At 43.0% G+C, this 27,251-nt stretch overlaps 1 protein-coding gene across 1 annotated transcript in view; it reads right to left on the bottom strand.

Annotated features, from left to right (window-relative positions):
* Window positions 1–17,227: 17,227 nt before the first annotated feature.
* LOC129233099 (myocyte-specific enhancer factor 2-like) overlaps window positions 17,228–27,251 on the bottom strand; it is a 150,891-nt gene continuing 140,867 nt past the window's right edge. The window contains exon 10 of the mRNA XM_054867159.1: window positions 17,228–20,149. Within this exon, the coding sequence (XP_054723134.1) occupies window positions 19,873–20,149 (277 nt within the window). The 3' untranslated portion in view covers window positions 17,228–19,872. The remainder of the gene's footprint in view (window positions 20,150–27,251) is intronic.

The following is a 27,251-nucleotide window of genomic DNA, read 5'->3' on the forward strand; positions in this document are numbered from 1 at the left end:
AATGAATTAGTAAATATGATTGAAATGAATGAACATTGATGTCAGAAGTCGCTATCTAAATGCTAATTTTGCTACATTGAAAATTATTGCCGATAATTCTGTACTATTTTACAGGTTATTATGGGATTAGCTTTATTTTAATTACCTGCTATTACAACTAAAACTACATTGTTGGTTCAAAGTTAATGGACGCAAAATACTTTTAATACTTTAAATTACTCTTCAACATGTATTATCTCCAATTTGTTGCTTTGCGAAAAGAAATTCTGCTGCACCAAAAACTACGGTGAAAAATGTCATATAATGTATTGAGACTCCTTGACGTTTAATATGCATCTTATTTTAATTGAATTTGGGAACCAGTTTTATGTTACAACATTTATCGCATCTTGAGTCGTTCTGACAATATTTTAAAAACCTAAAGTCACGTTTATTTACAATTATATTAAAAGTAACATTTGATGAAATAATTAAATATGCAAGGCTCAACTATATTACACGCCCTTTTTTTTTCAATGAAACAATAAAATAAAACGAAAAAAAAAGAAAATTAAAAATTCAAATGTGGCTTAAAGTTTCAAAGCAAAATAAAAAGTCAAACATAGTCATTTTCCTTGAATTGCTGAATGTTGCTTCTAGTGGGAAATAAAGGCTTTAGTAAAAATGTCTTCAAACCCCCATGTGTCGGGAGCAGGGGCTCCACCCAGGTGGGAGTTGGGGATTTTCAGTTTATGCGTCGGGTGGCAACACCCAGGAAAAACCATGTGTCGGGAGCAGGGGCTCCACCCAGTTGGGATTTGGGGATTTTCAGTGTATGCGTCGGGTGGCAACACCCAGGAAAAACCATGTGTCGGGAGCAGGGGCTCCACCCAGTTGGGATTTGGGGATTTTCAGTGTATGCGTCGGGTGGCAACACATAGGAAAAACCATGTGTCGGGAGCAGGGGCTCCACCCAGTTGGGATTTGGGGATTTTCAGTGTATGCGTCGGGTGGCAACACATAGGAAAAACCATGTGTCGGGAGCAAGGGCTCCACCCAGTTGGGATTTGGGGATTTTCAGTGTATGCGTCGGGTGGCAACACATAGGAAAAACCATGTGTCGGGAGCAGTTGCTCCACCCAGGTGGGATTTGGGGATTTTCAGTTTATGCGTCGGGTGGCAACACCCAGGAAAAACCATGTGTCGGGAGCCGGGGCTCCACCCAGGTGGGATTTGGGGATTTTCAGTGTATGCGTCGGGTGGCAACACATAGGAAAAACCATGTGTCGGGAGCAGGTGCTCCACCCAGTTGGGATTTGGGGATTTTCAGTGTATGCGTCGGGTGGCAACACATAGGAAAAACCATGTGTCGGGAGCCGGGGCTCCACCCAGGTGGGATTTGGGGAGTTTCAGTGTATGCGTCGGGTGGCAACACATAGGAAAAACCATGTGTCGGGAGCCGGGGCTCCACCCAGGTGGGATTTGGGGATTTTCAGTGTATGCGTCGGGTGGCAACACATAGGAAAAACCATGTGTCGGGAGCAGGGGCTCCACCCAGTTGGGATTTGGGGATTTTCAGTGTATGCGTCGGGTGGCAACACATAGGAAAAACCATGTGTCGGGAGCAGGGGCTCCACCCAGGTGGGATTTGGGGATTTTCAGTTTATGCGTCGGGTGGCAACACCCAGGAAAAACCATGTGTCGGGAGCCGGGGCTCCACCCAGGTGGGATTTGGGGATTTTCAGTGTATGCGTCGGGTGGCAACACATAGGAAAAACCATGTGTCGGGAGCAGGGGCTCCACCCAGGTGGGATTTGGGGATTTTCAGAGTATGCGTCGGGTGGCAACACATAGGAAAAACCATGTGTCGGGAGCAGGGGCTCCACCCAGTTCGGATTTGGGGATTTTCAGTGTATGCGTCGGGTGGCAACACATAGGAAAAACCATGTGTCGGGAGCAGGGGCTCCACCCAGGTGGGATTTGGGGATTTTCAGTTTATGCGTCGGGTGGCAACACCCAGGAAAAACCATGTGTCTTGAGCAGGGGCTCCACCCAGTTGGGATTTGGGGATTTTCAGTGTATGCGTCGGGTGGCAACACATAGGAAAAACCATGTGTCGGGAGCAGGGGCTACACCCAGTTGGGATTTGGGGATTTTCAGTGTATGCGTCGGGTGGCAACACATAGGAAAAACCATGTGTCGGGAGCAGGGGCTCCACCCAGTTGGGATTTGGGGATTTTCAGTGTATGTGTCGAGTGGCAACACATAGGAAAAACCATGTGTCGGGAGAAGGGGCTTCACCCAGGTGGGATTTGGGGATTTTCAGTTTATGCGTCGGGTGGCAACACCCAGGAAAAACCATGTGTCGGGAACCGGGGCTCCACCCAGTTGGGATTTGGGGATTTTCAGTGTATGCGTCGGGTGGCAACACATAGGAAAAACCATGTGTCGGGAGCCGGGGCTCCACCCAGGTGGGATTTGGGGATTTTCAGTGTATGCGTCGGGTGGCAACACATAGGAAAAACCATGTGTCGGGAGCAAGGGCTCCACCCAGTTGGGATTTGGGGATTTTCAGTGTATGCGTCGGGTGGCAACACATAGGAAAAACCATGTGTCGGGAGCAGGGGCTCCACCCAGTTGGGATTTGGGGATTTTCAGTGTATGCGTCGGGTGGCAACACATGGGAAAAACCATGTGTCGGGAGCAGGGGCTCCACCCAGGTGGGATTTGGGGATTTTCAGTTTATGCGTCGGGTGGCAACACCCAGGAAAAACCATGTGTCGGGAGCAGGGGCTCCACCCAGTTGGGATTTGGGGATTTTCAGTGTATGCGTCGGGTGGCAACACATAGGAAAAACCATGTGTCGGGAGCAGGGGCTCCACCCAGTTGGGATTTGGGGATTTTCAGTGTATGCGTCGGGTGGCAACACATAGGAAAAACCATGTGTCGGGAGCAGGGGCTCCACCCAGTTGGGATTTGGGGATTTTCAGTGTATGCGTCGGGTGGCAACACATAGGAAAAACCATGTGTCGGGAGCAGGGGCTCCACCCAGGTGGGATTTGGGGATTTTCAGTTTATGCGTCGGGTGGCAACACCCAGGAAAAACCATGTGTCGGGAGCCGGGGCTCCACCCAGGTGGGATTTGGGGATTTTCAGTGTATGCGTCGGGTGGCAACACATAGGAAAAACCATGTGTCGGGAGCAGGGGCTCCACCCAGGTGGGATTTGGGGATTTTCAGTGTATGCGTCGGGTGGCAACACATAGGAAAAACCATGTGTCGGGAGCAAGGGCTCCACCCAGTTGGGATTTGGGGATTTTCAGTGTATGCGTCGGGTGGCAACACATAGGAAAAACCATGTGTCGGGAGCAGGGGCTCCACCCAGTTGGGATTTGGGGATTTTCAGTGTATGCGTCGGGTGGCAACACATGGGAAAAACCATGTGTCGGGAGCAGGGGCTCCACCCAGGTGGGATTTGGGGATTTTCAGTTTATGCGTCGGGTGGCAACACCCAGGAAAAACCATGTGTCGGGAGCAGGGGCTCCACCCAGTTGGGATTTGGGGATTTTCAGTGTATGCGTCGGGTGGCAACACATAGGAAAAACCATGTGTCGGGAGCAGGGGCTCCACCCAGTTGGGATTTGGGGATTTTCAGTGTATGCGTCGGGTGGCAACACATAGGAAAAACCATGTGTCGGGAGCAGGGGCTCCACCCAGTTGGGATTTGGGGATTTTCAGTGTATGCGTCGGGTGGCAACACATAGGAAAAACCATGTGTCGGGAGCAGGGGCTACACCCAGTTGGGATTTGGGGATTTTCAGTGTATGCGTCGGGTGGCAACACATAGGAAAAACCATGTGTCGGGAGCAGGGGCTCCACCCAGTTCGGATTTGGGGATTTTCAGTGTATGCGTCGGGTGGCAACACATAGGAAAAACCATGTGTCGGGAGCAGGGGCTCCACCCAGGTGGGATTTGGGGATTTTCAGTTTATGCGTCGGGTGGCAACACCCAGGAAAAACCATGTGTCGGGAGCAGGGGCTCCACCCAGTTGGGATTTGGGGATTTTCAGTGTATGCGTCGGGTGGCAACACATAGGAAAAACCATGTGTCGGGAGCCGGGGCTCCACCCAGGTGGGATTTGGGGATTTTCAGTGTATGCGTCGGGTGGCAACACATAGGAAAAACCATGTGTCGGGAGCAGGGGCTCCACCCAGGTGGGATTTGGGGATTTTCAGAGTATGCGTCGGGTGGCAACACATAGGAAAAACCATGTGTCGGGAGCAGGGGCTCCACCCAGTTCGGATTTGGGGATTTTCAGTGTATGCGTCGGGTGGCAACACATAGGAAAAACCATGTGTCTTGAGCAGGGGCTCCACCCAGTTGGGATTTGGGGATTTTCAGTGTATGCGTCGGGTGGCAACACATAGGAAAAACCATGTGTCGGGAGCAGGGGCTACACCCAGTTGGGATTTGGGGATTTTCAGTGTATGCGTCGGGTGGCAACACATAGGAAAAACCATGTGTCGGGAGCAGGGGCTCCACCCAGTTGGGATTTGGGGATTTTCAGTGTATGCGTCGAGTGGCAACACATAGGAAAAACCATGTGTCGGGAGAAGGGGCTTCACCCAGGTGGGATTTGGGGATTTTCAGTTTATGCGTCGGGTGGCAACACCCAGGAAAAACCATGTGTCGGGAACCGGGGCTCCACCCAGTTGGGATTTGGGGATTTTCAGTGTATGCGTCGGGTGGCAACACATAGGAAAAACCATGTGTCGGGAGCCGGGGCTCCACCCAGGTGGGATTTGGGGATTTTCAGTGTATGCGTCGGGTGGCAACACATAGGAAAAACCATGTGTCGGGAGCAAGGGCTCCACCCAGTTGGGATTTGGGGATTTTCAGTGTATGCGTCGGGTGGCAACACATAGGAAAAACCATGTGTCGGGAGCAGGGGCTCCACCCAGTTGGGATTTGGGGATTTTCAGTGTATGCGTCGGGTGGCAACACATGGGAAAAACCATGTGTCGGGAGCAGGGGCTCCACCCAGGTGGGATTTGGGGATTTTCAGTTTATGCGTCGGGTGGCAACACCCAGGAAAAACCATGTGTCGGGAGCAGGGGCTCCACCCAGTTGGGATTTGGGGATTTTCAGTGTATGCGTCGGGTGGCAACACATAGGAAAAACCATGTGTCGGGAGCAGGGGCTCCACCCAGTTGGGATTTGGGGATTTTCAGTGTATGCGTCGGGTGGCAACACATAGGAAAAACCATGTGTCGGGAGCAGGGGCTCCACCCAGTTGGGATTTGGGGATTTTCAGTGTATGCGTCGGGTGGCAACACATAGGAAAAACCATGTGTCGGGAGCAGGGGCTCCACCCAGGTGGGATTTGGGGATTTTCAGTTTATGCGTCGGGTGGCAACACCCAGGAAAAACCATGTGTCGGGAGCCGGGGCTCCACCCAGGTGGGATTTGGGGATTTTCAGTGTATGCGTCGGGTGGCAACACATAGGAAAAACCATGTGTCGGGAGCAGGGGCTCCACCCAGGTGGGATTTGGGGATTTTCAGTGTATGCGTCGGGTGGCAACACATAGGAAAAACCATGTGTCGGGAGCAAGGGCTCCACCCAGTTGGGATTTGGGGATTTTCAGTGTATGTGTCGGGTGGCAACACATAGGAAAAACCATGTGTCGGGAGCAGGGGCTCCACCCAGTTGGGATTTGGGGATTTTCAGTGTATGCGTCGGGTGGCAACACATGGGAAAAACCATGTGTCGGGAGCAGGGGCTCCACCCAGGTGGGATTTGGGGATTTTCAGTGTATGCGTCGGGTGGCAACACCCAGGAAAAACCATGTGTCGGGAGCAGGGGCTCCACCCAGTTGGGATTTGGGGATTTTCAGTGTATGCGTCGGGTGGCAACACATAGGAAAAACCATGTGTCGGGAGCAGGGGCTCCACCCAGTTGGGATTTGGGGATTTTCAGTGTATGCGTCGGGTGGCAACACATAGGAAAAACCATGTGTCGGGAGCAGGGGCTCCACCCAGTTGGGATTTGGGGATTTTCAGTGTATGCGTCGGGTGGCAACACATAGGAAAAACCATGTGTCGGGAGCAGGGGCTCCACCCAGTTGGGATTTGGGGATTTTCAGTGTATGCGTCGGGTGGCAACACATAGGAAAAACCATGTGTCGGGAGCAGTTGCTCCACCCAGGTGGGATTTGGGGATTTTCAGTTTATGCGTCGGGTGGCAACACCCAGGAAAAACCATGTGTCGGGAGCCGGGGCTCCACCCAGGTGGGATTTGGGGATTTTCAGTGTATGCGTCGGGTGGCAACACATAGGAAAAACCATGTGTCGGGAGCAGGGGCTCCACCCAGGTGGGATTTGGGGATTTTCAGTGTATGCGTCGGGTGGCAACACATAGGAAAAACCATGTGTCGGGAGCAAGGGCTCCACCCAGTTGGGATTTGGGGATTTTCAGTGTATGCGTCGGGTGGCAACACATAGGAAAAACCATGTGTCGGGAGCAGGGGCTCCACCCAGTTGGGATTTGGGGATTTTCAGTGTATGCGTCGGGTGGCAACACATAGGAAAAACCATGTGTCGGGAGCAGGGGCTCCACCCAGTTGGGATTTGGGGATTTTCAGTGTATGCGTCGGGTGGCAACACATAGGAAAAACCATGTGTCGGGAGCAGGGGCTCCACCCAGGTGGGATTTGGGGATTTTCAGTGTATGCGTCGGGTGGCAACACATAGGAAAAACCATGTGTCGGGAGCAGGGGCTCCACCCAGTTGGGATTTGGGGATTTTCAGTGTATGCGTCGGGTGGCAACACATAGGAAAAACCATGTGTCGGGAGCAGGGGCTCCACCCAGTTGGGATTTGGGGATTTTCAGTGTATGCGTCGGGTGGCAACACATAGGAAAAACCATGTGTCGGGAGCAGGGGCTCCACCCAGGTGGGATTTGGGGATTTTCAGTTTATGCGTCGGGTGGCAACACCCAGGAAAAACCATGTGTCGGGAGCCGGGGCTCCACCCAGGTGGGATTTGGGGATTTTCAGTGTATGCGTCGGGTGGCAACACATAGGAAAAACCATGTGTCGGGAGCAGGGGCTCCACCCAGGTGGGATTTGGGGATTTTCAGTGTATGCGTCGGGTGGCAACGCATAGGAAAAACCATGTGTCGGGAGCAAGGGCTCCACCCAGTTGGGATTTGGGGATTTTCAGTGTATGCGTCGGGTGGCAACACATAGGAAAAACCATGTGTCGGGAGCAGGGGCTCCACCCAGTTGGGATTTGGGGATTTTCAGTGTATGCGTCGGGTGGCAACACATAGGAAAAACCATGTGTCGGGAGCAGGGGCTCCACCCAGTTGGGATTTGGGGATTTTCAGTGTATGCGTCGGGTGGCAACACATAGGAAAAACCATGTGTCGGGAGCAGGGGCTCCACCCAGGTGGGATTTGGGGATTTTCAGTGTATGCGTCGGGTGGCAACACATAGGAAAAACCATGTGTCGGGAGCAGGGGCTCCACCCAGTTGGGATTTGGGGATTTTCAGTGTATGCGTCGGGTGGCAACACATAGGAAAAACCATGTGTCGGGAGCAGGGGCTCCACCCAGGTGGGATTTGGGGATTTTCAGAGTATGCGTCGGGTGGCAACACATAGGAAAAACCATGTGTCGGGAGCAGGGGCTCCACCCAGTTCGGATTTGGGGATTTTCAGTGTATGCGTCGGGTGGCAACACATAGGAAAAACCATGTGTCGGGAGCAGGGGCTCCACCCAGGTGGGATTTGGGGATTTTCAGTGTATGCGTCGGGTGGCAACACATAGGAAAAACCATGTGTCGGGAGCAGGGGCTCCACCCAGGTGGGATTTGGGGATTTTCAGTGTATGCGTCGGGTGGCAACACATAGGAAAAACCATGTGTCGGGAGCAAGGGCTCCACCCAGTTGGGATTTGGGGATTTTCAGTGTATGCGTCGGGTGGCAACACATAGGAAAAACCATGTGTCGGGAGCAGGGGCTCCACCCAGTTGGGATTTGGGGATTTTCAGTGTATGCGTCGGGTGGCAACACATAGGAAAAACCATGTGTCGGGAGCAGGGGCTCCACCCAGTTGGGATTTGGGGATTTTCAGTGTATGCGTCGGGTGGCAACACATAGGAAAAACCATGTGTCGGGAGCAGGGGCTCCACCCAGGTGGGATTTGGGGATTTTCAGTGTATGCGTCGGGTGGCAACACATAGGAAAAACCATGTGTCGGGAGCAGGGGCTCCACCCAGTTGGGATTTGGGGATTTTCAGTGTATGCGTCGGGTGGCAACACATAGGAAAAACCATGTGTCGGGAGCAGGGGCTCCACCCAGTTGGGATTTGGGGATTTTCAGTGTATGCGTCGGGTGGCAACACATAGGAAAAACCATGTGTCGGGAGCAGGGGCTCCACCCAGGTGGGATTTGGGGATTTTCAGTTTATGCGTCGGGTGGCAACACCCAGGAAAAACCATGTGTCGGGAGCCGGGGCTCCACCCAGGTGGGATTTGGGGATTTTCAGTGTATGCGTCGGGTGGCAACACATAGGAAAAACCATGTGTCGGGAGCAGGGGCTCCACCCAGGTGGGATTTGGGGATTTTCAGTGTATGCGTCGGGTGGCAACGCATAGGAAAAACCATGTGTCGGGAGCAAGGGCTCCACCCAGTTGGGATTTGGGGATTTTCAGTGTATGCGTCGGGTGGCAACACATAGGAAAAACCATGTGTCGGGAGCAGGGGCTCCACCCAGTTGGGATTTGGGGATTTTCAGTGTATGCGTCGGGTGGCAACACATAGGAAAAACCATGTGTCGGGAGCAGGGGCTCCACCCAGTTGGGATTTGGGGATTTTCAGTGTATGCGTCGGGTGGCAACACATAGGAAAAACCATGTGTCGGGAGCAGGGGCTCCACCCAGGTGGGATTTGGGGATTTTCAGTGTATGCGTCGGGTGGCAACACATAGGAAAAACCATGTGTCGGGAGCAGGGGCTCCACCCAGTTGGGATTTGGGGATTTTCAGTGTATGCGTCGGGTGGCAACACATAGGAAAAACCATGTGTCGGGAGCAGGGGCTCCACCCAGGTGGGATTTGGGGATTTTCAGAGTATGCGTCGGGTGGCAACACATAGGAAAAACCATGTGTCGGGAGCAGGGGCTCCACCCAGTTCGGATTTGGGGATTTTCAGTGTATGCGTCGGGTGGCAACACATAGGAAAAACCATGTGTCGGGAGCAGGGGCTCCACCCAGGTGGGATTTGGGGATTTTCAGTTTATGCGTCGGGTGGCAACACCCAGGAAAAACCATGTGTCGGGAGCAGGGGCTCCACCCAGTTGGGATTTGGGGATTTTCAGTGTATGCGTCGGGTGGCAACACATAGGAAAAACCATGTGTCGGGAGCCGGGGCTCCACCCAGGTGGGATTTGGGGATTTTCAGTGTATGCGTCGGGTGGCAACACATAGGAAAAACCATGTGTCGGGAGCAGGGGCTCCACCCAGGTGGGATTTGGGGATTTTCAGAGTATGCGTCGGGTGGCAACACATAGGAAAAACCATGTGTCGGGAGCAGGGGCTCCACCCAGTTCGGATTTGGGGATTTTCAGTGTATGCGTCGGGTGGCAACACATAGGAAAAACCATGTGTCGGGAGCAGGGGCTCCACCCAGGTGGGATTTGGGGATTTTCAGTTTATGCGTCGGGTGGCAACACCCAGGAAAAACCATGTGTCTTGAGCAGGGGCTCCACCCAGTTGGGATTTGGGGATTTTCAGTGTATGCGTCGGGTGGCAACACATAGGAAAATCCATGTGTCGGGAGCAGGGGCTCCACCCAGTTGGGATTTGGGGATTTTCAGTGTATGCGTCGAGTGGCAACACATAGGAAAAACCATGTGTCGGGAGAAGGGGCTTCACCCAGGTGGGATTTGGGGATTTTCAGTTTATGCGTCGGGTGGCAACACCCAGGAAAAACCATGTGTCGGGAACCGGGGCTCCACCCAGTTGGGATTTGGGGATTTTCAGTTTATGCATCGGGTGGCAACACCCAGGAAAAACCATGTGTCGGGAGCCGGGGCTCCACCCAGGTGGGATTTGGGGATTTTCAGTGTATGCGTCGGGTGGCAACACATAGGAAAAACCATGTGTCGGGAGCAAGGGCTCCACCCAGTTGGGATTTGGGGATTTTCAGTGTATGCGTCGGGTGGCAACACATAGGAAAAACCATGTGTCGGGAGCAGGGGCTCCACCCAGTTGGGATTTGGGGATTTTCAGTGTATGTGTCGGGTGGCAACACATAGGAAAAACCATGTGTCGGGAGCCGGGGCTCCACCCAGGTGGGATTTGGGGATTTTCAGTGTATGCGTCGGGTGGCAACACATGGGAAAAACCATGTGTCGGGAGCAGGGGCTCCACCCAGGTGGGATTTGGGGATTTTCAGTTTATGCGTCGGGTGGCAACACCCAGGAAAAACCATGTGTCGGGAGCAGGGGCTCCACCCAGTTGGGATTTGGGGATTTTCAGTGTATGCGTCGGGTGGCAACACATAGGAAAAACCATGTGTCGGGAGCAGGGGCTCCACCCAGTTGGGATTTGGGGATTTTCAGTTTATGCGTCGGGTGGCAACACATAGGAAAAACCATGTGTCTTGAGCCGGGGCTCCACCCAGTTGGGATTTGGGGATTTTCAGTGTATGCGTCGGGTGGCAACACATAGGAAAAACCATGTGTCGGGAGCAGGGGCTCCACCCAGTTGGTATTTGGGGATTTTCAGTTTATGCGTCGGGTGGCAACACCCAGGAAAAACCATGTGTCGGGAGCCGGGGCTCCACCCAGTTGGGATTTGGGGATTTTCAGTTTATGCGTCGGGTGGCAACACCCAGGAAAAACCATGTGTCTTGAGCCGGGGCTCCACCCAGTTGGGATTTGGGGATTTTCAGTGTATGCGTCGGGTGGCAACACATAGGAAAAACCATGTGTCGGGAGCCGGGGCTCCACCCAGGTGGGATTTGGGGAGTTTCAGTGTATGCGTCGGGTGGCAACACATAGGAAAAACCATGTGTCGGGAGCCGGGGCTCCACCCAGGTGGGATTTGGGGATTTTCAGTGTATGCGTCGGGTGGCAACACATAGGAAAAACCATGTGTCGGGAGCAGGGGCTCCACCCAGTTGGGATTTGGGGATTTTCAGTGTATGCGTCGGGTGGCAACACATAGGAAAAACCATGTGTCGGGAGCAGGGGCTCCACCCAGTTGGTATTTGGGGATTTTCAGTTTATGCGTCGGGTGGCAACACCCAGGAAAAACCATGTGTCGGGAGCCGGGGCTCCACCCAGTTGGGATTTGGGGATTTTCAGTGTATGCGTCGGGTGGCAACACATAGGAAAAACCATGTGTCGGGAGCAGGGGCTCCACCCAGTTCGGATTTGGGGATTTTCAGTGTATGCGTCGGGTGGCAACACATAGGAAAAACCATGTGTCGGGAGCAGGGGCTCCACCCAGGTGGGATTTGGGGATTTTCAGTTTATGCGTCGGGTGGCAACACCCAGGAAAAACCATGTGTCTTGAGCAGGGGCTCCACCCAGTTGGGATTTGGGGATTTTCAGTGTATGCGTCGGGTGGCAACACATAGGAAAAACCATGTGTCGGGAGCAGGGGCTACACCCAGTTGGGATTTGGGGATTTTCAGTGTATGCGTCATGTGGCAAGACACAGGAAAAACCATGTGTTGGGAGCCGGGGCTCCACCCAGGTGGGATTTGGGGATTTTCATTGTATGCGTCGGGTGGCAACACATAGGAAAAACCATGTGTCGGGAGCCGGGGTTCCACCCAGGCGGGATTTGGGGATTTTCAGTGTATGCGTCGGGTGGCAACACATGGGAAAAACCATGTGTCGGGAGCCGGGGCTCCACCCAGGTGGGATTTGGGGATTTTCAGTGTAGGCGTCGGGTGGCATTACCCAGGAAAAACCATGTGTCGAGAGCCGGGGCTCCACCCAGGTGGGATTTGGGGATTTTCAGTGTATGCGTCGGGTGGCATTACCCAGGAAAAACCATGTGTCGAGAGCCGGGGCTCCACCCAGGTGGGATTTGGGGATTTTCAGTGTATGCGTCGGGTGGCAACACATAGGAAAAACCATGTGTCGGGAGCCGGGGTTCGACCCAGTAGGGATTTGGGGATTTTCAGTGTATACGTCGGGTGGCAACTCCCGGAAAAAACCGGGTGACGGGAGCCGGGGTTCCACCCAGGTGGGATTTGGGGATTTTCAGTGTATGCGTCGGATGGCAACACCCAGGAAAAACCATGTGTCGACAGCTGGGGCTCCACCCAGGTGGGATTAGGGGATTTTCAGTGTATGCGTCGGTTTGGGAACTCCCGGAAAAAACCGGGTGACGGGAGCCGGGGCTCCACCCAGGTGGGATTTGGGGATTTTCAGTGTATGCGTCGGGTGGCAACGCGTGGGAAAAACCGGGTGACGGGAGCCGGATCTCCTCCCGGGAGTGACTTGGGGATTTTCAGTGTCTGCGTCATGTGGCAACGCGTGGGAAAAACCGGTTGTCGGGAGCCGGGGCTTTTTCCGGGAGGGATTTGGGGATTTTCAGTGTTTGCGTCGGGTGGCAACGCCCGGGAAAAACCGGGTGTCGGGAGCCGGGGATCCACCCGGGAGGGATTGGGGATTTTCAGTGTCTGCGTCATGGGGCAACGCGTGGGAGAAACGGAATGTCGAGAGCCGGGGCTCCACCCGGGAGGGATTAGGGGATTTTCAGTGTCTGCGTCGGGTGGCCACGGCCGGGAAAATCCGAGTGTCTTGAGCCGGGGCTCCACCCGGGAGGGATTTGGGGATTTTCAGAGTATGTCGGGTGGCAACGCGCGGAAAAAACCGGGTGTCAAAAGCCAGGGCTCCACCCGCTAGGGATTTGGGGATTTTCAGTGTCTGCGTCGGGTGGCGGCGCTGGCGAAAAACCGTTTGACGGTAGCCGGGGCTCCACCCAGGTGGGATTTTTGGATTTTCAGTGCCTGCGTCGGGTGGCAACACCCGGGAAAACCAGTTGACGGGAGCCGGTGCTCCACCCGGGAGGAATTTAGGGATTTTCAGTCTCTGCCCTCAACCCCTAAGCAAAACCACCACTAAACAACAAAAAAAAAGCATAAAATCCGGTTCACTAAGTGAGACGATATACAAAGTTAATAAAGTACGAATCAATTTAAATGTGAGTATGATATTTGAAGAGTTTCCTCAATTTCATCAAACCTGAACTTGATTAACATTAGGCCACCGAGGAACTATGCTGTTTCAAACAAGAAAAGACTTTTTCTTATCGGTACAGGCAGGGGCGTGCACTGAAATTTTGGAGTCCATCACAAATGACTTTTCCTGGCCCCTCTCCATATTGTTTACACCTATATTTCACCCTTAGTTTTAAACATATTGGGTCCCCTTCAGGCACGGACCCGGGCCAACAGTTGTCCCTCCCCCCTCCCTGTGCACGCCCCTGGGTAAAGGTGTCTTTGAGTATTTATGGAACATTGTACAAAGGAAAAATAAATCCGACGAGTTCAGAACCTCCTCCTTTTTTTGAAGCCTGCTAATTAATATAACCCTAATTTCAAATTGAACTGGCGGCATCATGAAATAGTAAATCTAGAATATTGGTCAAACTTCAGAAATCATACACAGTTATAATGTATATTATTAAAGAATATAAATTAAATCGTGGGGGAGGAGTGTTCCGTATTCAATTCCCCCACAATTTTACACTAAATATATACAAAAATTGTAATATTAAATAAAGAACTTAATGTTTTAGTGCCTAAATAAAGCTATTTATTAGTAAATAAAATATTAAGGTAATTGATTCAACTTTTAAAGTAGCAAAATATATTTAGTTTACTGCACTGCTACGCAGTAATAAATACATTAGTAACATCTATAATAAAAAATTAATAGGCGGCGCAGCGTTGCGAAAATAATCATCCATGTGGCGCGAGAATTAAATATCCTTTAAGAGAAAGTCAAAACCTTTGGTGTGAAAATACACCGATCACAGCTAAACCACGTGACCGTGACGTATGAAATTTAAAATTTCTTGGATTTCTCCGAGACCCCTTATCAGATCCAGACCAAATTACAATGGGACCATCTGGGAAGTATATTCTTCCAAACAAAAAAAAAAACATTTTTTTCAAATTGGTCCAGTAGTGTTGGAATAATTCGAAAACATACATAAAAAGCCGCAATACGAAATCATAACCTCCTTTTTTGAAGTCGGTTAAAAATAAGCTTAATATTAAACAAATAAATATTGCAATGAACATTAGTAGGTTTTATTTACTATTTAAATTGTTAATAATATGACCTTAATCAATTTATAGTAACTAAAATAATTTTTGACTAAGTGCAAAATATTATAAAATGAAAATCATTTTTAGAAAACCACTTGTTTTGATCTTCAGAGATAACTTTTTCCTGACTATAATAGACTACATAAGGTTACATGGTTAAAGAATTACCAGGTAGGTGGCGCTAAAAAACAGAATAAGTATTTCATTATTTAAATTTGCCCCGATATTTCACTTTGCCCCACATTCCCCTACTTTAATTTGCCTGTATGTAAATGGTTGTGTTTTTAGTCAATTTCAGATCAGCAATGCTTTTTGTATTTGCTTTACTTTCCTTATTTATAATAGATTATTTTAAATGCTTTGAGTTTTCCGAATAATTTTTCTAAAGGTTTCTTTTTTTCCTTCGTTTAGTAAATATGTAAATTGTACATTCTAAAAGTGCATGAAATACACCGCCAGCTCAGTCATTTCCATCCGAGGACTGCAGTTTCGTGCTTATTAGCACTCATCAGCCCGGCATAGGAAAGTGACTGAGCTGGAGATGGAAAACCTCTTAAGGAAGCCAAGAGTGCCAAACAAACTGGTAGCTAATATAAAATTAGCAGTATATTTCATGTATTTCTGCTTTAGCCCTCGCTAATGGGCGGTAATTTACTGAATATACCTTGCTTCGCGTTCAATCTTAGAGTTGAACCGAACCATTGCTTCGGTCACTCGTCTGGTCTGCGCTAATTCTATATTAGCAACCAGTTTGTTTGGCGCTCTTGGCTTCCTTAAGAAGTTTTCCATCTCCAGCTCAGTCACTTTCCTATGCCGGGCTGATGAGTGCTAATAAGCACGAAACTGCAGTCCTCGGCTGGAAATAACTGAGATGGCGGTGCATTTCATGTATTTCTGCTTTAGCCCTGGCTAATGGGCGGTAATTTACTGAATATTCTAAAAGTGGTTTGAAACAAATTACATTAAAAGTTAAAGCTGTTTTGAAAAAAAAAATAAAAAATACATTGCGCTATAAACGGAACTGAAAAATGTTTATTCTCATTTGGTTCAAGAACGTACGTGATTTATATTTACTGACGAATTGCAAATATTATTGGTTTTATTGAATTTATGTGAAATAGGGGGGGGGGGGAGAACTAAAATTTTTGGGAGGGGGAAAGTTCTCAGTTTGCCGAATGAAATCCCAATTTTACCGAATGATAAAATTCGAGCATGCCCACATATACATCGATAACATGTAGTGCAACAAAACATTGGGCATCATTGAAAATAATTTTTAAAAAGAATATTAAAGTTGCAACAGTGACTCCTAATTTGTCGAATCAATTAGTCAAATCCCCCCCCAAATGGAGGCCACAGTGACCTCCGGTGACTTCCCAATAGGGCGTCCTTGGAAGGGGCGCAATTTCTTAAGTTTGCCAGGGGCGCCAGACCCCATAGTCACGCTACTGGTTGTTATAGCTTTTGTCAATCGTTAAATATGTTAAATTCTACGAGCAAAGCAGCGCGGAGCAATACATCCATTTCAATCAAAAGCGCCAGCCAATAGCAATAGTAGCTCATAGATAGGTGGTGTGACGTTTTATCTGTTAACTCGGTTGAGCCGACGCATCCGCCATTTTGGAGCAAACTTGATCCAGTGCTTCGTAGCGATAGCGTTGCTGCTGATGTTTACATTTCTTTAGCATGTGTTAAATTGAGTCAGATGGGTGGTTGTTCGGCTGTTAATTGTGTAAACAGCTCCAAAAAAGGATGTCGGCTCTTCAGATTTCCAGCAGATGCAGAAAGAAAAAAGAAATGGATAATAAATAGCCGGCGAAGTGACTGGCAGCCTGGAAACGACGCCAACTGTTTCCAAAATTTCGCCAATGTTCACCTTCGCTCTCCGAATCTCTCGTTCCCTGTTTGGCGAATGATTGCCAATAAAGGTAGCTTTCCCTGCTGTACGTTTGCTCCAAAATGGCGGATGCGTTGGCCTCTCCAGTTATAAGGGTTCTAGGTTTTTCTTCTGCGCGTCGTGACGTCACTACCAACTTTGCAAACAAGTATAGAACTTCTTATATAGGAAAATTACTTTTGGATCACACCCTGAATGTATGCCCTTTTGTATGTCGCATACACATATGCATAAAAAAAGAAATTGAGAACATATTTCAATTTTTCTTAAAATGTTTTGTTGGGTCTTCATTGGGTAGTGTATATGCTGCATTTCTTTTTTTCCCCTTTCTATTTTGTGCAAGTTTCTTAAGACCTTGAAAATATTGCTTACCACACACAGTAAGAATTTTTTAATCAACATTCACCTTTCAATTGCAGTAAGTTTCAGTGGCGTAGCGAGAAAAAATCCTTGGGAGGGGGTTAATTTTTTCTGAAGTAAAGCCATGCCCTCAATTTTATTATATATATATATATATATATATATATATATATATATATATATATATATATATATATATATATATATAACTGTTTATCAATTAAACAACAAAGGACATTATAAACGAATTTCTCCTTTGAAAATACCTTGATCAATACTGCTGTCATAAGCATAAGAAAGAAAGCCAGGAGAAAAAATGTTGCGCAAAACAGGAAGACATAAGCTTTTTACCGTCATAAAAGATATTATATTAAATAAAAATATTTTAGCTCATAAACAGAACCCTACAGGTTTGACTGAAAATGACTTTTTGGAGCTCATAGGGGGGGGGGGGGTTCAGACCCCCCTATCCCCCCATGGCTACACCACTGGTACGCTTACGTTATCATTAAGGCGTCTCAATTAAAACCTTATTGTGTGTTGTCATAGGTTAATTTACGTAACTGCTGTCCAAAATGTTGTGTACCTTTGTAGAGACAGTGAATAAATTTCTATTCAGAATATATCCAGCATTAAATATACACTTTAATATTTTCTTCAGTTTTCTTCAATTTAAATACAATATTTTCTAATTTTCATAAAACAAACATATTTTTAAAGGGCAAAAACAATTTAAAATAAATCTTTTGGCTGTTTCATATCGAATTTAGTATTCCAAACTTTTTATAAAGTCTATGTGCTAACTACTTGTGCAAAAGTTGTAGGCACTGATTTCTCAAAATTTTTCTTGTATCAAGACATAGTGCATGACATCTAACACTGCAGGATCAGTGAATACCAGAAAGGCAGAATGTATTTCAAAAAGTAGCATTCAACGACCATGATTGTCACATCTATAGCAAGAGATCTTGGACAGCCATCAGATCTGGATTTTGCCTTCTAGGCATAGTAAAACTATACTTACCTCCATCTAATTTTCTGACTTTTAAAACTTTTTTTGTACACGTGCTATTCTTTAGAAAATCTAATGTTTCTATGGCTAAAAACTATTTTTTAATGGTTTCTGGACATGTATTTCTAACCAGCAGGTTTTGAAATCTTTACAGACTAATCAGATTCTTGTACACAATCTAATTATTCGTCAATAACGTATTGTATATGGAAAACGGATAACAGTTGCTTTTTGTTTATGGAAACTAGACACATATTAATTCTACTGGCCACAAAACAAGCAACATTCCACAGAGAGGAATACACAGGCTTTTTTTACATCATTTCATAGGGAAGCACACTATGGGAGCATGATTATATACTATAAAAGGACAGGATACTTATATTTAAATAACACACATTTAAAGCGAATTTGCTTTAAAAACAGACACAAATGCGAACGTTTTCAGCAATAAATGATATTGGTTTTCACCTGAAGCAATCCGCAATCATATTGAATTACTAACCGACATCACAACGTGGAGATTTCTCAACTAAAAACAAAGATTATTCTTCAAATGAATATAGGTGTGTTTGAATATTACAGATCCAGCTGGTTCTATTACCTGATGGTAGAAATGTCTATGGTCATTCCAGGTAAAACATATTGGTGAAATTTAATGATGGTCAAAATGGGCTTAATACATAAGCTGAGTCGATTCTTCAAAGAAGCAGTTGGTATGGGAATGTATTTCTAGTGTGATCTCTCTATTTACTTGAAACGAAACATTGATAAGGATCAGTGGTGGAAACATATTTAGGGAAATTGTGTTTTAAGAACAAAATAAACAGAAAACATTAAGTTTACAAAGATACGCATCTTGAAAAAGGAGTATATGAAAAGTAAGCTCTTATCATATCATATATCTTATAACATTTACAAGTGTATGAGATCTTGTTCCAAATGTTTCTAAAACAAAGTATACATTGTTGTTCTAACTACTTTACGGATATTTTAGATACAACAATTTATTTTTGGCCCAAGCTTGTAAACCTCACATTTAAATCTGATGAAACGAAATCAGCAAATTATCATTCAAGAGGAAATGCTAAGTACTTTTGCCTAATGTTTTAGTGTAAAGCGCACATAATCAAAATAATCAAGATTAAGTTTATCGTGCTGTATATTTTGAACAAAAATGCTTTAAAATTTTGTTTGATACATTAATTAGGCTTCAGTGGATGGATACAAAAATTTTAACTATTGCATCATTGAGCAATTCATTTGAGAAGTAATATTATTTTCAATTATAGTAGCATAATATTCTAATTTCCTCACTTTTAACTTTTACAATTTTCACACATGTTTATAAATTTGAAAGAGTATCATTTAATGACGACGATTTAAATTTTCAGTATAATATTTCTTAAAATACTTCAGATTTAGCGTATTGATTTTTCGTGTATGAGTTAGCCTGATCCAGCAGCAAAATACAATTCAACCAGTCAAAAAAAAAAAAACACATAAGCTATTTTCACCAGGGCACAAGAAATCTAACTTTCAGCTTCGGTAAAACCATTAATTACAAAATCAGAAGTTATTAGAGCTTTTGAAGGCAGTTGCATCATTGGAAATTCTTCAGGAAGTGATATGCAGACACATATATCCTTTTGATAGAAATAGTTAAAACTCAAATAAATACTCCTCTTTAAATTTCCAGAACAAAACTGTACAGAATGTTCCCTTTTCCCATCACTGGCGTTCATACAACTAATGACATGGAAAAATTTTGGTTGCCAAAATGACCACGAGATCATTTCACACAATCATAGATTTCATAATACAAAAGTTCTTCTACATAACGCTGATGGCAATATCACTAAGAAACAGTTAACAATAATTCTTACATAAACATTTTCGTAATTACAAAGTTATCAAGACAGATATTTATACTCTTCTTCAATGCAGTTCATTGAATATTTTGAAGAAAAGAATAGTTCGTCCAACAAAAAATATGATTTTTCTATCATAAAAATTATCAGATCTTTCTCGTGAATGAAATGTTCAGTCTAAAATGCTGAAGACACTAGCCAAGATATCAGTTCTCACAGAAAAACTGCTCCTAATGTACGTATTTTCGGCTTTTCCGAAAGCTAAATTTGCACCAGTGTTTGACTATGAAAATAGTTCGAGTATAAAAGTCTATGAAAATGATGCGGGTCAAATGCCTTTACAGTAAATAATCATCAAAATACACTGAATGGTCCATTCTTTGAGTTCTTGGATTACGTAGCCCAGCCATCTGCAGTGAGCCTTGGCCTCTTGCTGATGTGGGGGTCGTAGTCCATGTTTGGGTCTGGTGAGGATGATGTCGATGGAGCCAGCGACTGGCCAGGAGACAAATGACCTTGGACTGATGGCGGCCGATGCAAACTCAGAGAGTTATCCCGAGGAGGAGAGATGGGTTCACTTTTGATTTTGATTGGAAGAGGAGATGATGATGGGGGTGGAGTGGCACTGCTAACTGATAAGTGAGGTAAACTGCTGATAGTTGAACTGGGACTGGAAAGAAAACAGTTTCATAGTCATGTGGCAGAAGCAATAAATCACTTTAGAGAACATCTTGAGAAATTGCTTAACAATCTAAAACATAATTTGAAAAAATACACAATTTGGCCCAGTCCTAATTGCTAAAAAAATATCCATTTATTACATAGTGCCTTCCTTTTAGCCATGCGTGGGTCCTTCCACCTCCCTCAAAAATATTAAGGGGTCACTGTACCTTTCCAACATTTTTTTAAAATTTAAGTAAATTTTATATTTTTTTGGTACCATAACATGCATACTTATTTCTTAATCAATAATTTATTTTCAAAATTTAAAAATAGTGTCTACTCTCTCTTTTTTTACAAAATTCAAAAAAAATTGAAGAAAATTTCAATTTTTTGAAATCCCTAAGGCTTTTTTATTTTTGCACTAATTAATTTTTTTTTTTTGCTAAACGATCACTATAATCATCTCTAAAAATCTGTGCATTCATTTGCTTATGAGTTTATTAGAAAATTTTCTGTAATTAATTAAGTAAAAAATCAAAGTTTAAAAAAAAAAATTTGGTTTTTAAAGGCTTAACATGCTCTAAACATTTGAGTCATTTATAAAATGCTTATCCAATGCACAGTTTTGTCAAATATGTTATCCCAATAGCACAAAGTATTACTTTAAAGCGGTATCTTTAACGGAAAAAAAATCCTTAGGGATTCTAATGACATGAAGACACAAAAATACCATCATCGAGTAAAAGCAGTTTAAAGTTTTTCTTTTGCATAAGAACACAAAGCGAGCGTGGCCTAAAACCACTCATAACTTTTTAAATATTTGAACTAAAGCAATGAAACTTTTTCCCTGGGTTCAGAATAGTTTTTAGTTTTGAAATAAGCAATAAAATGTTTTTTGATTGTTTCATCAATTTTGAGGTACCGTAACCCCTTGACTGAAAAAGCTTCGCAGAACCAGCTATGTTTTTCGAATATTTGCTAAAATGAGTAAATCTCATCTCTTTCAAATAATCGTTTTTTCATTTATTAAAAAATTACAGCTTCCATTTTGACAAATAATAATCAGAACGGTAATTGTTCCTAGCTATTATTGAATATGTTCGCTTATTGACTTGCTTTTTGAAACTTTTTTCCTCTTGATGATTGTACGAAAATATTTTCGTATTTTCTTACAATTATCAAGAGAAACGAGCTGATGTGTGATGATAATAGTGCCTTGGAGTAAGCAAGGAAATACTTTAAACAGTTTCATATTTTCTTACAATTATCAAGAGAAACGAGCTGATGTGTGATGATAATAGTGCCTTGGTAGTAAGCAAGGAAATACTTTAAACATTTTCATATTTTCTTACAATTATCAAGAGAAACGAGCTGATGTGTGATGATAATAGTGTCTTGGAGTAAGCAAGGAAATACTTTAAACATTTTCATATTTTCTTACAATTATCAAGAGAAACGAGCTGATGTGTGATGATAATAGTGCCTTGGTAGTAAGCAAGGAAATACTTTAAACAGTTTCATATTTTCTTACAATTATCAAGAGAAACGAGCGGATGTGTGATGATAATAGTGTCTTGGAGTAAGCAAGGAAATACTTTAAACATTTTCATATTTTCTTACAGTTATCAAGAGAAACGAGCTGATGTGTGATGATAATAGTGCCTTGGAGTAAGCAAGGAAATACTTTAAACATTTTCATATTTTCTTACAATTATCAAGAGAAACGAGCTGATGTGTGATGATAATAGTGCCTTGGAGTAAGCAAGGAAATACTTTAAACATTTTCATATTTTCTTACAATTATCAAGAGAAACGAGCTGATGTGTGATGATAATAGTGCCTTGGAGTAAGCAAGGAAATACTTTAAACATTTTCATATTTTCTTACAATTATCAAGAGAAACGAGCTGATGTGTGATGATAATAGTGTCTTGGAGTAAGCAAGGAAATACTTTAAACATTTTCATATTTTCTTACAATTATCAAGAGGAAACGAGCTGATGTGTGATGATAATAGTGCCTTGGAGTAAGCAAGGAAATACTTTAAACATTTTCATATTTTCTTACAATTATCAAGAGAAACGAGCTGATGTGTGATGATAATAGTGCCTTGGAGTAAGCAAGGAAATACTTTAAACATTTTCATATTTTCTTACAATTATCAAGAGAAACGAGCTGATGTGTGATGATAATAGTGCCTTGGAGTAAGCAAGGAAATACTTTAAACATTTTCATATTTTCTTACAATTATCAAGAGAAACGAGCTGATGTGTGATGATAATAGTGCCTAGGAGTAAGCAAGGAAATACTTTAAACATTTTCATATTTTCTTACAATTATCAAGAGAAACGAGCTGATGTGTGATGATAATAGTGCCTTGGAGTAAGCAAGGAAATACTTTAAACATTTTCATATTTTCTTACAATTATCAAGAGAAACGAGCTGATGTGTGATGATAATAGTGCCTTTGGAGTAAGCAAGGAAATACTTAAACATTTTCATATTTTCTTACAATTATCAAGAGAAACGAGCTGATGTGTGATGATAATAGTACCTTGTAGTAAGCAAGGAAATACTTTAAACATTTTCATATTTTCTTACAACTATCAAGAGAAACGAGCTGATGTGTGATGATAAGTGCCTTGGAGTAAGCAAGGAAATACTTTAAACATTTTCATATTTTACAATTATCAAGAGAAACGAGCTGATGTGTGATGATAATAGTACTTGTAGTAAGCAAGGAAATACTTTAAACATTTTCATATTTTCACAATTATCAAGAGAAACGAGCTGATGTGATGATAATAGTACCTTGTAGTAAGCAAGGAAATACTTAAACATTTTCTGTATTTTCTTACAATTATCAAGAGAAACGAGCTGATGTGATGATAATAAGTTGGAGTAAGCAAGGAAATACTTTTAAACATTTTCATATTTTCTTACAATTATCAAGAGAAACGAGCTGATGTGTGATGATAATAGTACCTTGTAGTAAGCAAGGAAATACTTTAAACATTTTCATATTTTCTTACAATTATCAAGAGAAACGAGCTGATGTGTGATGATAATAGTGCCTTGGAGTAAGCAAGGAAATACTTTAAACATTTTCATATTTTCTTACAATTATCAAGAGAAACGAGCTGATGTGTGATGATAATAGTACCTTGTAGTAAGCAAGGAAATACTTTAAACATTTTCATATTTTCTTACAATTATCAAGAGAAACGAGCTGATGTGTGATGATAATAGTGCCTTGGAGTAAGCAAGGAAATACTTTAAACATTTTCATATTTTCTTACAATTATCAAGAGAAACGAGTTGATGTGTGATGATAATAGTGCAGTAAGCAAGGAAATACTTTAAACATTTTATATTTTCACAATTATCAAGAGAAACGAGCTGATGTGTGATGATAATAGTACCTTGTAGTAAGCAAGGAAATACTTTAAACATTTTCATATTTTCTTACAATTATCAAGAGAAACGAGCTGATGTGTGATGATAATAGTGCCTTGGAGTAAGCAAGGAAATACTTTAAACATTTTCATATTTTCTTACAATTATCAAGAGAAACGAGCTGATGTGTGATGATAATAGTGCCTTGGAGTAAGCAAGGAAATACTTTAAACATTTTCATATTTTCTTACAATTATCAAGAGAAACGAGCTGATGTGTGATGATAATAGTGCCTAGGAGTAAGCAAGGAAATACTTTAAACATTTTCATATTTTCTTACAATTATCAAGAGAAACGAGCTGATGTGTGATGATAATAGTGCCTTGGAGTAAGCAAGGAAATACTTTAAACATTTTCATATTTTCTTACAATTATCAAAAGAAACGAGCTGATGTGTGATGATAATAGTGCCTTGAAGTAAGAAAGGAAATACTTAAACCCCTAGTTCGTCCCGAACCAATGCAAGAAACGTTTAACAGAGATACTTTTCTCAATATCGACAATTTTAACGTGATTCAATGAATAACTCTCCAAATATCGACAATAGCACCAAATTTAAACCTAATTCGAAATATAAATCTTTTTTGCCAAATTTATTGCCAACATGGCGACGAAAAGCTTGGCGATATAAACCAAATGTTCGCCAGAGTGTAACATCACTTGAGTTGGGCATTGATATTAACACTGATTTTCTTCCAAAGATCACTTTTCGGACATTCGAATGCAACCAAGAGGGGATTGCACAATTAGACACCACTAGTGGTCTACATGCAAAATTTCAACTTTGAAGGACTTACCTTTTTTGAGCAATGCGAGACACGTACATGCGTACCTACCCACGCACATACAGACGTCACGAGAAGACTCGTGGTAATTCACTCGGGGTTGGTCAAAAATTATATTTTGCGCTTCCATACGTTCTTAGGCATATATGCACGTGTGATAGGGTCGAAAGAACCCTCAACATTTATTCGGGGATGAATAAAATGGAAAATTATGCCGAAATTTGAGGGAATTTTTTTTTCGCAAATACAATACTTCCTTTACTATGTAAAAGGAAGTAAAAACGATGAAGATGAGGTATTAAGGAAGTTACAAAGCAATGCGTAATAAAGCAAATAAATAAATTAATTAATTAAAAAAAATAATAATAAATTAAAATTTACGCTTCTACGTTGTAAAATATTTTTAAAAATTTAACTGGCATTTAATGTGTTTAACTTAATTTTTGGCTTTCTGACCGCTGCCCGGATTTGAACTTGCACCCTACTTATTGTCAGCATAACGCGCTATCCTTCCACACCACAGTGTCTTCATTTCCGGATGTTTTTTTAATAAGGTCAAGCATAACATTCAATTCACTAATTTAATGAAAACACAGTAAAAAAAAAGTTGATGTTAATATTAATTTTTTTTTTTTTCATGTAAGTATGACATTCAATTCACTAATTTAATGAAAAGACACTAAAAAAAAAAGGTTTATATGTGCATTAAAATAATTCTTTTCGCCAAATTAGTAGTTCACCTGGCGTTATATCGCCAAGTTAGCGACAAAATTTGGCCACCAAAAGCTTGGCGATATATCGCCAAGTGTTCGCCAAATCGTAACATCACTGATTTTCCCCCAAAAATGTTCTAAAAGACCACTTTTGGAACATCCGATTGCAACCAAAACGGGAGGTGCACAACTAGACCCTACTAGGAGTCTACGTACCAATTTTCAACATTCAACGGCATACCTTTTTTGAGTTATGCGAGATACATAGGGGAAAAGAGGGCTCATGTGAACACGGGGCACATATGAACATGGTATGTTTTACTAAAGTCGCTTCAAGCAAAAAATTTGGAAACATTCTCAATTAAGGACAGTAGCAGTTGTACCTCTTGGACAAACATTTAGAGCAATGAGCCATTTCATGTTTCCGTGGTGGCAACTTCTTTGTTTTTGCAGGCGTGAAAAAAAAATATCACTGTCTTCTTCACGTGATAACATTTTTTAAACTAACTGCTAATCTAAATCTAACTATTACGAACCATTGTATGAACATTCAAGTAAATTTATATGACAATGTTTAAATTTTTTTAATTAAAAATTCTTTATTTTTGCGAATTAGCTCTAAAGTAGACGATGGGGCACAACTTCAAAGTGCACAAGTGAACAGTTTTCATAGGCGCTCTCCTTAAGGGGGTCCGGGACACAAAAATCGTCAAATTTTGCAATTTTTTTTATCATATACAAATACAAATACAAATGTGACGACCAGCAACAGGCTCTGGGCCCAGCTAGGCTGGTCCTAGTCAATTAATTAGTCCCCAATGAAGATCAATGGCCCTCTTAAAGCTATCCACCCCTTGCTCATTACCGCCTCTTCCGGTAAGCTATTCCAAGTGCCCACGACCCTGCTAAAGTAGTAGTTTTTCCTGATTTCCAAGTTAGCCTGAGATTTAAATAGCTTAAAACAATGACCCCTCGTCCTGCTTTCCTGCAAAAATTTAATCCATTTACATCTTTCATTTTGATAAATTTAAATAACTGAATCATGTCCCCTCTGACTCTCCTTTGCTCCAGGCTATACATGTTAAGCCTATTAAGTCTGGTATCATAATCTAAATCTGAGAGTCCCCTTACTAATTTAGTTACCCTTCTTTGAACCCTTTCCAATACAAAATATCTTTCTTCAGATAAGGCGACCAAAACTGAACAGCATACTCCAAATGAGGTCTTACTAAACTCCTATATAAAGGCAGAAGAACTTTCTTAGATTTGTTTGAAATAGATCTCTTGATGAACCCAAGCATTTTGTTGGCTTTGTTACTAGCAATACTGCACTGTTGACTAAACTTGAAGTCCTGATTTATAAAGACACCCAGATCCATAACATTTTCTGCCTGATTTATGACTGAACCCTGTAAACTATATCTCATACGCTTATTTCCATGACCTAAGTGTAGCACTTGACATTTCCCTACATTAACTGCCATATGAAAAATTACTCCGTTTTTTTCTGCTTAAAAGGACGTTTGAATCTTGTTTCTATCTTAAATAGAAAAAAAGATATAATTATATTTGTTTCATGTACCTAACTAATGTGTACTTAACTTTAAAACTTTAAACGCGTTTTTCTCCATGATGCCATTTTTCCCGATTTCTTGCATTCAAACTCTTATAAGTCAGGAACCGATAAAGTAATGAAACTTGGAGCATATCTTTTTCAAACAGTTTACTTTAATTTTTATTCGGCGAATTTGAAAAAAAAAAAAAAAAAAACGTTTACTGCAAAAATTATGATTTTTTTCAAAAAAAAGTATTTTTGAATTTTTCGAAATTTTTCTTCAAATATTTTTTATTTTTTATTGAATCAATGTTTTTAAAATCGCCGAATAAAAATTAAAGCTCAGATATTTGTGCGTAATTTATTTTAAAAAAATTGAAAATTGATCAAGAATATTTTGAGTTATAGCAATTTAAAGCAACCCCATTTTTTTAAAAAAAACTAATTAAATTTAAATAAAATTTTTTTTTTCATATTTATGATATGATTTTGCTTATTAAATAAATGGTGAATCAGTGCAAAAAATTTAAAAACTCTAAAGTATATATAATAAAAAAAATTTCAATATGTGTCTCAGACCCCCTTAATAGTAATATTAGTG

This window comes from Uloborus diversus, unplaced genomic scaffold (assembly GCF_026930045.1).
Source record: "Uloborus diversus isolate 005 unplaced genomic scaffold, Udiv.v.3.1 scaffold_17, whole genome shotgun sequence".
NCBI lineage: Eukaryota > Metazoa > Arthropoda > Arachnida > Araneae > Uloboridae > Uloborus > Uloborus diversus.